The sequence below is a fragment of the Oncorhynchus nerka genome, linkage group LG8 (assembly GCF_034236695.1).
Source record: "Oncorhynchus nerka isolate Pitt River linkage group LG8, Oner_Uvic_2.0, whole genome shotgun sequence".
Classification (NCBI taxonomy): Eukaryota; Metazoa; Chordata; class Actinopteri; order Salmoniformes; family Salmonidae; genus Oncorhynchus; species Oncorhynchus nerka.
In genome coordinates, this window is record NC_088403.1 from 39,806,571 (window position 1) to 39,822,208 (window position 15,638).

At 42.0% G+C, this 15,638-nt stretch overlaps 1 protein-coding gene across 1 annotated transcript in view; it reads left to right on the plus strand.

The window, feature by feature from the left end:
- The window catches only part of LOC115133301 (serine/threonine-protein phosphatase 2A 56 kDa regulatory subunit beta isoform), a 42,858-nt gene that overhangs the window by 18,586 nt on the left and 8,634 nt on the right, over nt 1-15,638 (plus strand). The window contains exons 2-7 of the mRNA XM_029666392.2: nt 3,027-3,223; nt 3,707-3,808; nt 4,021-4,113; nt 4,341-4,471; nt 4,636-4,695; nt 11,244-11,352. Of these exons, the coding sequence (XP_029522252.1) occupies nt 3,027-3,223; nt 3,707-3,808; nt 4,021-4,113; nt 4,341-4,471; nt 4,636-4,695; nt 11,244-11,352 (692 nt within the window). The remainder of the gene's footprint in view (nt 1-3,026; nt 3,224-3,706; nt 3,809-4,020; nt 4,114-4,340; nt 4,472-4,635; nt 4,696-11,243; nt 11,353-15,638) is intronic.

Consider the following 15,638-nt stretch of genomic DNA (forward strand, 5'->3'; position numbering starts at 1 on the left):
GAGAGACGGAGGAGGGCTGCTGCTATAATAGTGGCTCTTCGTCTCACACACACACGCACGCATACACACACACACACAGCCAAAACAGAAACAGTGTTTTTTAAAGACGAGAGTAGTAGTTGCTCATCTCATTTAGAAAGCCACAGAGACGAGGAGGGAGGGAAGGAGGAAAGGTACCCAGGGATATGGAGGGAGGAAGGGGAAGAGAGTAAGACAGAAGAGCAACATAGATGATGTCACCCTTTAATCCTTTCTCTCTCCCTCTCCCTCTCTCTCTCTCTCTCTCTCTCTTTCGACCTTTCCCCATCTCTCTCTTCTCCCTCTCCCTCGTTCTCTCTCCGTTTCCCTATATCTCTCCCTCTGTCTCTCCCTTTCCCCCATCTCTGTCCTGTCTCTCTCTCTCTTCTCCCTCTCTCTGTGGTAGTACTATATTTAGCTCTGGCTGTGTGTGTGTGTTGCCGGGTGTCTGAATCAGTGATGCTTCTTCATGTCTGCCCCTTAAAGATGTCTGCACACCTTTAAACTCCCTGTTTATTTCACGTTCTTTCTCTCTCCTACCCTTTCGCTCTCTGGCTCTCTCTTTCTCTCTTTCTCTCTTTTCCTCTCTCTCCATCCCTGTTTCCACAAACTCACTGTCTCCAATTTAATTTGTATTTTTCTGCCACTGTGCTCCGGAAGCTACAATATGTACACTTAGAAAAAAGGGTACCGAAAGGGTTCTTCAACTGTCCCAGTAGGATAACCCTTTTTGGTTCCATGTAAAATTATTTTTAGTTCCAGGTAGAACTCTTTTCGGTTCTACCTGTGTAAAGGGTTCAATGGGTTCTCCTATGGGGACAGCCGACGAACCCTTTTAGGTTCTAGATAGCACCTTCTTTTCTAAGACTGTAGCTCTCTCTCTCTCTCTCTCTCTCTCTCTCTCTCTCTCTCTCTCTCTCTCTCTCTGTCTCTGTCTCTCTTATTCAAGTTCGCTCCCCCTCTCTCCATCCCTTTCCCTACCACCCCCTCCTCCTGTATCGCTAATCTTCCCTACCAAGCAAAAATGTATCTTTAAATGATACCCTATTCCCTATATAGTTTACTACTTTTGAACAGAGCCCCATGGGTCCATTGGGGACACACACTCTATTCCCAGCACAATTCCTTTCCTTGATACTGTAGCCCAGGGATGGGCAACTTTGATGGGGATTGCGGGTCTGCGTACCCACATCCATACCCACACATGCAGTCTAGTGATTTATACAATCAATATATTTGTGCAGTTAAACTACTTAAATATCTTAACTAAACCCCCTGTATATAGCCTCACTATGTTATTTTAATTATTTTAAACTTTTATTATTATTATATTTTTACTTACCTATTTTTTTTATTTAAAACTGTATTGTTGGTTAAGGGCTTGTAAGTAAGCATTTCACTGTAAGGTCTACTACACCTGTTGTAAACGGCATGTGTGACAAATAACATTTGATTTGATTGAAATGCAGGACCGGCCCTAACCTTTTTAACATTTACCGCGTCATGATGGCACAGAGAAATATTTCATACAATTCTACACATTTTGCCATGGGTCGCAGAGATAATGTTATAACTTGCATTATAAAGCAAGTTTTCTTCAATTCTACATATTTTACCATTGGGCAGAGAGAAAATGTTGCAATTTTACAACAAATTTCATACAATTCTACTAATTTTGCCATGACTTATGCCATGTGAATATGATATCTGATTGCGAGTGACTTACAAAATCAATGGGGCCCCATTGGAGGTCAGGGCCCCTGGGCATGTTCCTTGTGTGCTCTGTCGATATTTGGCCATGATTACTCGTTGGCCATGATAACTAGTTTTAGATAACTGGCTAGAGTAAATTACCAAGCTCCCGAGTGGCGCAGCAGTCTAGGGCACTGCATCTCAGTAATAGAGGCGTCACTACAGACACCCTGGTTCAATTCCAGGTTGTATCACAACCAGCTGTGATTGGGAGTCCCATAGGGCAGTGCACAATTGGCCCAGTGTTGTCTGGGTTTGGCCAGTGTAGTCTGTCATTGAAAATAAGAATTTGTTCTTAATTGACTTGCCTGGTTAAATGAAAAAAACATTTACTGACATGGCTATTTAAGTAACTATCAGTGACTGACATACTTTAACAAAAGAAACACTGCTGATGCACAACCACATTTTTAAATTGCATCTTGTGTATTCTACTATTCTAATTCTCAACAGTACGTTGAGACCCCAAAAATGTAAACGTTTTGCGGAAATCGATCCGCGGCCCTCCCCCCATTTTTGGAAATCGATCCGCGAGCCTCCGTGATCCGTCTGTTGCCCATCCCTACTCTAGGAATAGTCCTTTGCTCTCTCTTTCTCTCTATTTTCCCTCCCTTTCTCGATCTGTTCTTTCTGGTTCCTAGTTCGGCTCTTCTTCATACAATTACTCCCTATTAAAAACTGATTCGATTTCTCCTTCATAGTCTGACTATGGAGGGAGAGAGAGAGGAATGGATGGAGGGAGGAGAAAAGAATGGAGGGGTGAGACAGAGCTCTACAGTTTGACCATTTTACTCGCATATGCACCTAAATGTTTTGCTGTGCTACCTGGAAGTTTTATTTAGGAGCACCAGTGAGTGAGCCTAACATTTTTGGGGATTCTAGCATTAATATCTAAAATATTTTCCATTGTGTTACAATATTTTGTGTGTGCGCCTACAATTTTTTTGTGTGTGCGCCTACATTTTTCAACTTAAGTGCACATGTGCTCCTTATAAAAAAGGTCAGCGTAGAGCCCTGTGAGAGGGAAGGAGGGATGGGGAAAAGGTTGGAGTGGTGAGAAGAGGGGAGGGATGGATGTACATTTTTAACAGAGACTTTGAACATTTAGTTCTCACAAATTACTGTTTGGTGTTACCTTGATGTGATCAAAAAGTGCAGCCTGTTGGTTTAACGGTTTTGACTGTTTGCGGGAGTGTTGTGTTTAACTTCTCTGTCTCTCCATCCCTCTCACTCTCCCTCTCTCCATACCTCCCCAGATGCCCCTGTGGCAGAGCTCCATGACCTGTTCTGTAAGAAGCTGCAGCAGTGCTGCGTCCTCTTTGACTTCCTGGACTGTGTGGCTGACCTGAAGGGGAAAGAGATCAAACGAGCTGCGCTCAACGAACTGGTGGAGTCTGTTGCTACAAGCAGAGGAGTTCTGATAGAGCCACTCTACCCAGAGGCTATTAAGATGGTGAGAGAGGAGGAGTGAGGGAGGAGGAGGCAGGAGGAAGAAGAAAACGTGAGAGGAGAGAGGGAGGGAGAGGGGGGATAATAGTAGCGGAAAGGGGTTGGAGAGTGGATAGAGAAGAGTAGAAGAGTGGAGAAAGGGAGAGAGGGAGGGATGAGAGGAGGTGGAGAGATGTAAAGAACTCTTCAACCGGAGTGTAGAAGAAAATAAAGGATTGGTTGAAGGAGAGAGAAAGAGGGAGGAGAGGAAGAGAGGGACAAGACGAAGGAAAGAGATAGATAGCATTGGAGAAAAGAGTAAGGGTTATGAAGTTCAGAGAAGCCTAGGTTAATTTATTTTCTATTCTCTTATTTTCATCCTTTTCCCTTCCTCCTGCCTCTTCCCTCCACCTCTCCTCTCCTCTCCTCTCCTCTCCTCTCCTCTCCTCTCCTCTCCTCTCCTCTCCTCTCCTCTCCTCTCCTCCTCCAACCCTCCATCCTCTTTTAGATCTCAGTGAATATCTTCAGGACATTACCTCCCAGTGAGAACCCAGAGTTTGACCCGGAGGAGGATGAACCCACTCTAGAGGCCTCCTGGCCACACCTGCAGGTACACACACACACACACACACACACACACACACACACACACACACACACACACACACACACACACACACACACACACACACACACACACACACACACACATAGATTTGAAATCTATGTTTGTGTAGATGATTCCATCTATCACCTTCTGTCTTTTTTATTTTTATTTAACTCTCAACTGTGTGTGTGTACTCTGTGTGTATGTTTTCTCAGCTGGTGTATGAATTCTTTCTGCGTTTCCTGGAGAGCCCAGACTTCCAGCCCTCCATGGCCAAACGCTACGTTGACCAGAAATTTGTTCTTCAGGTAGAAATCCATTTCTTACATGTCTACCTCTTACAATATGTATTTCAATATGTCTGTCTCTATTTGTGTATTACTCAGACTCTCTGGGTTCTGCATTTTGATAATTTATCTCCCTTTCTGTGTGTGTGTGTGTGTGTGTGTGTGTGTGTGTGTGTGTGTGTGTGTGTGTGTGTGTGTGTGTGTGTGTGTGTGTGTGTGTGTGTGTGTGTGCGTGTGCGTGCGTGTAGCTGTTGGAATTGTTTGACAGTGAGGATCCGAGGGAGAGAGAGTACCTAAAGACCATCCTGCATCGTGTCTACGGCAAACTGCTCGGCCTGCGGGCATACATACGCAAACAGATCAACAATATCTTCCTCAGGTACCACGCACACACACACGCTCAGGTGCATGTACATGTACACACTCACATACTTACTCACTAACATGCAAACACACACAGACACTCATGTACACTCACACGTTAACATTGCAAATTATGCGTTTGTGTGACAGTGTGTGTGTGACCTGTCTCTGTTCTTCCAGGTTTATCTATGAGACCGAGCACTTCAACGGTGTGGCAGAGCTACTGGAGATCCTGGGCAGGTGTGTATCTTCTTGTATCACACACTCTTTACCCTCTATGAGGTGCAGGTGCTCAAGTTCTGTTAGATCAATACATGTCACTGAAAGGTCCATTTTCAAATAAAAAATTATGAAAACCAGCCAACATTGCTGTCTTTGAGGACTGAAGCGGTGCATCTCCTCTACACTCTACACCAAGAATGTGCAACTTTGATGGGGTTGGGGGCCACAAAAAATCTGAACTTGTGGGTCTGCGCACCCACATCCATACTCACACATGCAGTCAAATGATTTGTGCAATCAATCCATTTGTGCAATTAAACTATTCTTAACTCTGTTAACTAAATGCATTATACCCTCCTAGCCTTTTGGGGGCCCTAGGCAAGATTTGGCCCCCCTACCCCCTACCTCCTACTAATTATTTTTACTGGCCAATGTCTTGAATGATGGAGAGAACATTTTTAGTTTTAAAGGGATAGTTCGCCCGAATTACAAAATGACACATTGGTTTCCTTACCTTGTCAGAGTTTTAGCATGTGATGCCATTCGTCATGGCACAAATGCCATTCGTCATGGGACAGATTTTTCAAACATCATGTTCAAAACCTCTATAAGTGACCTTTATGAGCTTCCCAATCAATTGTAAATACTTTTGGATGATTTGTAATTTGGCTGAACTATCCCTTTCAAGCCAAAGTGCAGTCAAAAAGGTGATGTCCCTGTGTTTTATATATATTTACACATTATGAGGTTGGAACAATACTGTGACATGTTTTACATGATGATGCCCTTTTAGTGTTTAGCTGTTTGAAAAGACTGCCTGAAATTTCAGCCTGCTTGGGTGGTTTGGAGTTTTGGACTGCATGGTGTAATTAGTTAATAGACCAATAACAGCTAGTTTTCAGTTTTCCCTTCACACTCAGACCACTCCCAGACAGTCCTAGCAAAATTCTTACATGAGAAATGACTTTTTACTACAAAGCTATTTTTGTTTATTTTTTACCATTTTATTTTAAAACAATCACTGTAAAGTACTTCATTGTAACCCAGAAATGATTTGATATTAAGATAAAAGCAGCTGCATTGGACTTTTAAAGTTCATTTTCTGCAATTCTACACATTTTGCCATGGCGTGGGGAGAAGATTTTGCAATTTTATTACAAACTTCATGCAATTCTCCTAATTTTGCCATAGGGCAGAGAGAAGAATATAGCACATTTCCTGCAATTCTATCCATTTTGATGTGGGGTGGAGATACATTCTTGCAGTTTTAAAATTAATTTCCTACAATTCTACACATTTTGCCATGACTTAGCCATGTTAATATGATATCTGGGTGAGAGTGACTAATAAAATCATTGGGGGCCTACTGGAGGTCAGGGCCCTGGTCAGTATTTGGCCATGATTACTACAAGTTTAGATAGCTGGCTACACTAACTTACCAATCTAAAAATTGTTAGCTGACGTGGCTAATTGAGTGACTGACATAACCAAATTTCGATGCACAGCCAAATTTCGAAATTGCACCTTATGTATTCTACTATTGCAAGTCTCAACAGTAAGTTGAGTAGAAAAAAACATGTCGGTTTTTGGAAATTGTTCCGCAGGCTGCCAGTTGCCCCTCCCTACTCTACACAGTTTCTCTTTCTCCCTTACTACAAGTGACACACACTGTTTATCTTTCTCCCAAGTCAACAAAACATACCTTTAATTTTAGGTTTCTTCATGCTGGGACTGAGAAATGGAGGAGATAGAGAAATGGAGGGAGGGAGGGAGGGAGGGAGGGAGGGTGAGGGAGTGAGTCAATGTTTTGGGGGAAGGAGGGGGTGTGGGCTTCAGGTTGATGCTGACTGAGTATTTATAGACCCACCCACAAACTCACTGATAGATAGAAGAAAGGGAGAGAGAGGGTGGAGAGAAAGAGACGGGAGGGGAGGGAGAATGAAATAGAGGGGTATATAGGGGTGCCGTAGACAGAAGAGAGAGGATGAGAAACGGAGGATTAGAGAGGGATGCGATAGAGAGAGAGGCAATAGAGAGAGGCAGATATAGAAAAGGAATGGAAGAGAAAAACATTTGTTCTATTTTATCCTCCATAGCTATTTCTCTCTCTTTCATTCCTCAAATAGGAAGAGAGAAAACAAGGGGGAAAAAAGGTTGATTAAAGGACAAAAAAAAACGATAAACAGAAGACAGACACAAATAACAACTATGAGAGAGAGAGAGAGAGAGAGAGAGAGAGAGAGAGAGAGAGAGAGAGAGAGAGAGAGAGAGAGAGAGGACTATACATACCTCTGCCTAAACATCAGTGCCACAGGCAGGGGTGCAACTTTGGTTTTAGAAGTGTGGGGAGAGGACATAATAGTATATATTTTTTAATCAGATAAACTCTCCAAACAGCCTACCTAGCCGCTCGGAGGCGTCCGAAAGGATCTGGCAAAAAAATACTTGAATCAGTAGAGAACCCATTGCTCTTTATGGTTGTGAGGCTTTGGTCACCAACCAATAACTCACAAAATGGGACAAACACCAAATCGAGACTCTGCAGAGCAAAATTAGGCTAATTATCAAAATCCAGAAAAGACCCGTTAAATTCTACAACCACCTAAAAGGAGGCGATTCCCAAACCTTCCATAACAAAGCCATCACCTACAGAGAGATGAGAGATGAACTTGGAGAAGAGTCCCCTAAGCAAGATGGTCCTGGGGCTCTGTTCACAAACACAAACAGACTCAACAGAGCCCCAGGAGAGCAACACAATTAAACCCAAACAAATCATGAGAAAACTAAAAGATAAGTACTTGACACATTGGAAAGAATTAACAAAAAAACAGAGCAAACTAGAATGCTATTTGGCCCTAAACAGAAAGTACACAGTGGCAGAATACCTGACCACTGTGACTGACCCAAAATGAAGGAAAGCTTTGGCTATGTACAGACTCAGTGAGCATAGCCTTGCTATTGAGAAAGGCCGCCGTAGGCAGACCTGGCTCTCAAGAGAAGACAGGCTATGTGCACACTGCCCACAAAATGAGGTGGAAACTAAAGCTGCACTTCCTAACCTCCTGCCAAATGTATGACCATATTAGAGACATATTTCCCTCAGAACTCCCTCACACCCCAGACCTCACAACCATAAAGGACAATGGGTATTTTTAGCCAGATTCAAATTGTATGTCGAATTTTATGTTCCTTTTGATGGCGTAGAACGCCCTTCTTGCCTTGTCTCTCAGATCATTCACAGCTTTGTGGAAGTTACCTGTGGCACTGATGTTTAGGCCGAGATATGTATAGCTTTATGTGTGCTCTAGGGCAACGGTGTCTAGATGGAATTTATATTTGTGGTCCTAGCAAACTGGACCTTTTTTGGAACACCATTATTTTGTCTTACTGAGATTTACTGTCAGGGCCAGGTCTGACAGAATCAGTGCAGAAGATCTGGGTGCTGCTGTAGGTCCCTCCTTGGAAAGAAGCACCAGATCATCAGCAAACAGTAGACATTTGACTTCAGATTCTAGTAGGGCGAGGTCGGGTGCTGCAAACTGTTCTAGTGCCCTCGCCAATTCGTTGATATAGATGTTGAAGAGGGTGGGGCTCAAACTGCATCGCTGTCTCACTGCAGGTCCCTGTGGAAAGAGATGTGTGTGTTGTTAGCCAATTTTAACCTCACACTTGTGTACATGGATTTTATAATGTTGTATGTTTTTCCCTCAACACTGCTTCCATCAATATAGCAGACCCTCATGCCAAATTGAGTCAACATCTTTTTTTGAAATCAACAAAGCATGAGAAGACTTTGCCTTTGTTTTGGGTGTGCAGGGTGAGTTTGTGGTCTGACATATGGGAATTTGGTGAAAAGCCAATTCGATATCTGCTCACTACATCGTTTTCACTGAAGAAATGTAGGAATCTGCTGTTAATGATAATGCAGAGGATTTCCCCAAGGTTGCTGTTGCCGCATATCCCATGGTAGTTATCGGGGTCCAATTTGTCTCCACTTTTTGGTTCCACATTTTGGGGAAGATGCCAGAGCTGAGGGTGATGTTAAAGAATTTAAGTATAGCCAATTGGAATTGGTGGTCTGTGTATTTTATCATTTCAATTAGGATACCTACAACACCACAGGCCTTTTTGGGTTGGAGGGTTTGTATTTTGTCCTGTAGTTCATTCAATGTAACTGGAGAATCCAGTGGGTTCTGGTAGTCTTTAATAGTTGATTCTAAGATTTGTATTTGATCATATAGAGCGCATTCGGAAAGTATTCTGACCCCTTCACATTTTGTTACATTACAGCCTTATTCTAAAATGTATCAAATAAAAAAATGTCCTCATCAATCTACACACAATACCCCATAATGACAAAGTGAAAACAGGTTTTGTAGTCATTTGAACATTAAAAAAATTAAATACCTTATCTACTTAAGTATTCAGAACCTTTGCTATGAGTCTCGAAATTGAGCTCAGGTGTTTCCTTTGATCATCCTTGAGATGTTTCCACAACTTGATTGGAGTCCACCTGTGGTAAATTCAATTGATTGGACGCGATTTGGAAAGGCGCAATCCTATCTATATAAGGTCCAGCAGTCCTTGATTAAAACCTGCTCCAGAGCGCTCAGGAACTCAGACTGGGGCGAAGGTTCACTTTCCACTCAAACAATTATTTTATTTACCTTTTATTTAACTAGGCAAGTCAGTTAAGAACAAATTATTTTTTTCAATGACAGCCTAGGATCAGTGGGTTAACTGCCAGTTCAGGGGCAGAATGACAGATTTGTACCTTGTCAGCTCGGGGATTTGAACTTGCAACCTTTCAGTTACTAGTCCAACGCTCTATAACCTCTAGGCTACCCTGCCGCCCCAATGGCCCTAAGCACACAGTCAAAACAATGCAGGACTGGCTTCGGGACAAGTCTGAATATCCTTGAGTGGCCCAGCCAGAGCTTGGACTTGAAACCATTCGAATATCTCTGAAGAGACCTGAAAATAGCTTCGCAACAATGTTCCCCATCACAGAGCTTGAAAGGATCTGCAGACAAGAATGGGAGAAACTCCCCAAATACAGCCGTGCCAAGCTTGTAGCATCATACCCAAGAAGACTCAAGGCTATAATCGCTGCCAAAGTTGATTCAACAAAGTACTGAGTAACGGGTCTGAATACTTATGTAAATGTGATGTTATATATTTTTAAAACTTCTTAGATTGCCCCCTTTTTAAAAAATTTCGCCTAAATGACATACCCAAATCTAACTGCCTGTAGCTCAGTCCCTGAAGCAAGGATATGCATATTCTTGGTACCATTTGAAAGGAAACACTTTGAAGTTGTGGAAATGTGAATTGATTGTAGGAGAATATAACACAATAGATCTGGTAAAAGAAAATACATAGAAAAAAACAACTTTTTTTTTCTACCACCATCTTTGAAATGCAACAGAACGGTCCCAGTTCTAGCCATCACTCTGTTTGTAATTCCGATGGTGTCTACAAGATGGCAGCAGTGTATGTGCAAAGTTTCAGATGGATAACTTGAAGTATGAGCAAACTTCATGACATTCAGTGTGAAGTCACCTAGGTACATTTGGGCAAATCGTGAAGGAGGCATTTGCATTCATATGACATTTTTCTGAAAGAATATCGTCAAATCTGTATACTTGGACTTTGAATGAGCTTTTCCAGTATTAGTGGCCATATTATAAGTTCAACATTTGCAAAACAACCAGTTTTCATAACTTCACAACTCTGAATATTCTTATAATTTTTGTCCAAAAGTAAAAGGCATGCTTTCGAACAAGATTATTAGCTACATTCTCCCGTAAAGCCCAGCTCATTGGCTATCTAGCTAGCTTTGTTTGATCCCGATTGGTGCTTATTTGACCAAGTTAGAGTTAATTCAAGTGAAGACCGCCCGTGTCATCGGCGTGCCATCAAGGTGTCGCTATCTCACCAAATATGGTGTCCTATATGATATACTACACCCCTAATTATATAGTGAAGTCTGGTTACGTTCTAGGATCTCTGAGGAATACAAACAAACATGATTTGACTGGTTGAAACAAAGTTTAGGGTTAGATTTTCAGGTTCCTTTCTTTGCAAATTGAAAAAGTGGAAATACAAAATCGATCATGGATGCTACGCTATATGGACCTTTTTAGGATATGAAAAAGGATTGTATATCTAGCAGAATTTAAGTACACATTTCACCTTCAGAGGTGAATTTATCAAACATATCGTGGTGAAAAAAGTGTTTTGTTGTTAGGAGCTCTCCTCAAGCAATAGCATGGCATTTTTTCTCAGTAATAGGTACGGTAAATTGTACAGTGCAGTTATATTAACAAGAATTTAAGCTTTCAGCCGATATAAGACACTTATATGTTTCGACATTTGTTGTTTCTATAAAATCTGCGATCGTGACAAGGCTCTGCATGACCGGGCGCCTTTCCTACATTTGCACAAATGTCTAAAAACCTGTTTTTGCATATTTTATCAAACAATTTGTCATTGTTGTAAATTTCCTTAGGCTGTCTGCTTGAATTTTTTTGATTTCATAGGTAAGCTTCTCTCTCTGTCTACAGCATTATAAACGGGTTTGCTCTGCCCTTGAAGTCGGAACACAAGCAGTTCCTGGTTCGAGTCCTGATACCTCTACACACAGCCAAGTCTCTGTCCATCTTCCATGCACAGGTCAGTCATTCTCTCTGTCTCTCTCTGACTCTCTCTCTGTGTTTGCCTGTCTGTCTGTCTGTCTGTCTGTCTGTCTGTCTGTCTGTCTGTCTGTCTGTCTGTCTGTCTGTCTGTCTGTCTGTCTGTCTGTCTGTCTGTCTGTCTGTCTGTCTGTCTGTCTGTCTGTCTGTCTGTCTGTCTGTCTGTCTGTGTCTCTCTCTGTCTGTCTTTCTGTGTCTCTGTGTCTCTGTGTCTGTCTGTCTCTGTCTCTCTCTGTCTGTCTGTCTGTCTGTCTGTTCCCCAGTGCTAAGAGTTAAAGGTGCGCTATGGAGAAATAATTTTCTGGATGCTAAAATTCAAATACTTCAGGTTATGTGACAAAACAAGGAATTATAGTGTAGAAAATCATTCTATAATCTAAACCGCTGTGAAATATATTTTCCATAACCAAAACAAGTCACATTTCTATGTGCATTTGGTTGAGTTGCCAAAAAGGTTACATATTGCAGCTTTAAATATTAAATGAGATTGCATTGTGCACCCATGACCACTAGAGACCAGCCTGGAGTCACACTACAGACTGACTGCACATCCAGCTGTGATCACAACTCATACTATCCTCTTATAGACACACACAACCAGTATCTGTGAATGTGTGTGTCTGTGTCAATGTGTAGGTTTCTATATATGTTTGTGTGCTCTATTCAATCTGTATGTACATGTATCTTTGCATCTCAGCCTTGGTGTGTGTGTGCATATATATGTGTTTGTGAATGTGTCAGTGTTTGTGTGTGTATTCTGAGTATAAACGTCAGCTTGCCCTACATTTCCCTCTTCAGACTCCATGTATTATTTATTAAGACACACAGCACGGCCTGCCAAACACACATGCTCTCTCGCTCACTCGCTCTGTTTCCCAGTACTAAGAGTTAAAGGTGCATTATGGTGAAATCATTTCCTGGTTGCTAAAACTCTACTACTTCGCCTAATTTCAGGTTATGTGACAAAACAAGCAAGTATAGTGTAGACAATCATTGTACAATCTAAACTGCTGTGAAATAAATGTTCAATAACCAAAAATATAGTTTGAAGCAAAAATGAAGCTTAAGAACAGGAAGCATAAAAATAGCGCACACAGAACAGATCTACCGCTTCTTTGACTTGCTTTCAGAAGGACAGATCTATAACTCACATTTCTATGTGAAATTTGTTAGGTTGCCCAAAACGTTAAATATTGCCGCTTTAAATATTATATGAGACTGTAATGTGCACCCATGACCACTAGAGATCGGCATCGAGTCACACTACAGACTGACTGACTGCACATCCAGCTGTGATCACAACTCACACCATCCTCTTATACACACACACAACCAGTATCTGTGAATGTGTGTCTACGTGTAGGTTTCTATATGCGTATGTGTGCTCTATTAAATCTATATGTACTTGTATGTATGCATCTCCGCCTTGGTGTGTGTGCATATATGTGTGTGTTAGTGTGCATGTATTCTGAGTCTAAACATTGGCTTGCCTTGCATTTCTCTCTTCTGACTCCATGTATTATTTATTAACACACACAGCATGGCCTGCCAACCACACAAACACACAGTTCCCTCAGGGAAAGAGCATGGTTAGCAAACCCCATTCACTCCAGCTAGGATCAGCTCAAACTGCCCAAATAAAAACCATTAGCAGTGCAGGTCGGTTTGGTTTATCTCAAGGGTATTCATCTCTTACCATAAGGGGTCCAGAGCATGCTGGTTTTCTGTTCTACCTGATAATTAACTGCATCCACCTGGTGTCCCAGGTGTAAATCCGTCCCTGAGCAGAGGGGAACAATGAAAAATGCAGTGGAACTGGCTTTGACTTCCAGAGTTGAGTTTGAGGGGTCTCGCTGGTCTGACCAGCATGGTCTAGCTCATTGTTTCCCTAAGTAGGGGTAGCAATGTGGGGTCCTGATTTAAAAAATGTGGTTGCGAGAAGCAGTTGTAATAAACAGAACGGTTTCTGTTTTCTTACTACAAATGTGCCTCTATCTTTTTAAAGGGATACTTCGGGATTTTTGCAATGAAGCCCTTTATCTACTTCCCCAGAGTCAGATGAACTCATGGATACCATTTTTGTGTCTCTGCATCCAGTATGAAGGAAGTTTGAGGTAAGTTTTGTGAGCCAATGCTAACTAGCTTTAGCACAATTACTGGAAGTCTATGGTATCTACTAGTATGCTAGCAGTTACCATAGACTTCCAGGCATTGCGCTAACGCTAGTTAGCAATTGAGCTAACTGTTGTTAGCAAATTCCTTCAATCTGCACGCAGAGACATAAATGGTATCCATCCTCTGGCAAAGTAGATAAAAAGGCTTCATTTTTTAAATCCTGAAGTATACTACATTATTATTGTTATTATTATTATGACCTCATCACTGAAAGACAAGATGTTTCCCTCTACAATACCCACTAGCCACACAGGACTAATGAGAAAAGAGTGGACAAGACCAGGCACTAAATCAGACTGAGGGAAAAAGAACATCATCAATGATGTACTTTTTTTACACAGAAGATCATACAAAATGATTGCCTGGTGATCTTCTTAACTTCCCAATACCATTCTAATTTCAGTCACTTCAAATCATACTTCCTTCAGATTGAAAAACGAACACAATTACACAAGTTTGTCTGGGGCTCCAAAACGTGTGTGTGTGTGTGTGTGTGTGTGTGTGTGTGTGTGTGTGTGTGTGTGTGTGTGTGTGTGTGTGGTTTGGGGTACTCGAGGACTGGAGTTGGCAAACACTGGTTTAGGCTGCTGTATTTACATTTTTAAAATCACCAGTTGTCACCTCTTATTAGCCTGGAACTACAAACACCATAAACTCTATCCTAACAGACTACAATACCGATAATCCCTCACCTAACAACAGAAAACAACTCTGTATTTACCCTAGGCTTTAATCCTTTAAACGCTTCAACTCCTGTCTTATTTTAATCACTGGTTCTTTCCTGCTTTTCTCATTCATCCCTCCCTTCATTCACCCTCTACCTCCGCTCCAACCCTCTGTTGATCTTTCCATATAATGTGCATAGGGAGAAAGGGATGGAGAAAGTCAGGGATGAAGAGTGAAAAAAAAGAAAAGTGGAAAAAAAGAAAAGTGAAAAAGATGAGCGAGAGGGGAAAAGGTCAATGGGAGGCAGAGGTAGAAAGTGAATGAATTATAGAGAAAAAGAAAGTGATACAGATAGTTAGGAAGAGAGAGAGAAAGATCGAGAGAAATATACAGAGAGAGAGAGAGAGAGAAAGGAGAGGTATAAGCTCTATGTCATATCCCCTCAGGGCAGGCTGACATCACTCCTTCCGAAGTAAACACACACACTCCGTCGCCACGATACCCACTCGCCATGGCAACGCACCTAGGCGGAGGGGCAATCGCGAAACACACACACATGCAGGCACCAACTTGGAAAACGTATCTTTCCGATCCTTAGAGCAGTAATCTGGTGGGATCAGGGTTTTACATCCCATTGTATCCCACTCTAGGGAAGGGTTTCCCAAACTCGGTCCTGGCCCCCCTAGGTGCACGTTTTGTTTTTTGCCCTAGCACTACACAACTGATTCAAATAACCAACTAATCATCAAGCTTGGATTATTTGAATCAGCTGTGTAGTGCTAGGGCAAAAAAACTAAACTTCCACCCAGGGGGTGGGCCCCAGGACCGAGTTCGGGAAACCCTACTCTAGGGAACATGTGGGTGGGTGTGTGTGGGTGTGTATTCTGACTCTAGGGAATGCTGCAACAAGAAAAAACTACAGATTACTGCAATACCACTGCTCATAACACGACACATGGGGTGTGAGTGTGTGCAGTTTTTGTGTGTGTGTGTATACACACACACACAGTATTTGAATGTGTGTGCGTGCAGGTGTAAAATACAATATTTTAGTGCGTACACAGTATACAGTACTCCCAGCTAGCCCATTTGATTCCTTGGAAGTTGTTGGAACGTACGTTTTTGGTTTCCCATTGGTTCTGGGAACTGTCAAATTTTTAGCTTTTTGCCATTCTCAGTGCAGGTGGTAAAGCCCTGAAATCCTTAGATCAGAGAAAGCCTGCAGGTCCTGATCTTTTGGATCCCTGCTTTTTAAATCTGGCAGCTGATTTCATAGCTGAACCACTTACATCTCTGTTCAATCTAACTCTGGAATGTAATGAAATTCCAACGACCTGGAAATCAGCATTTGTCCTACCACTTTTAAAAGGTGGGAGATCCAACTCTTTTAAATAATTATAGGCCAATCTCAAAGCTGTCACCCCT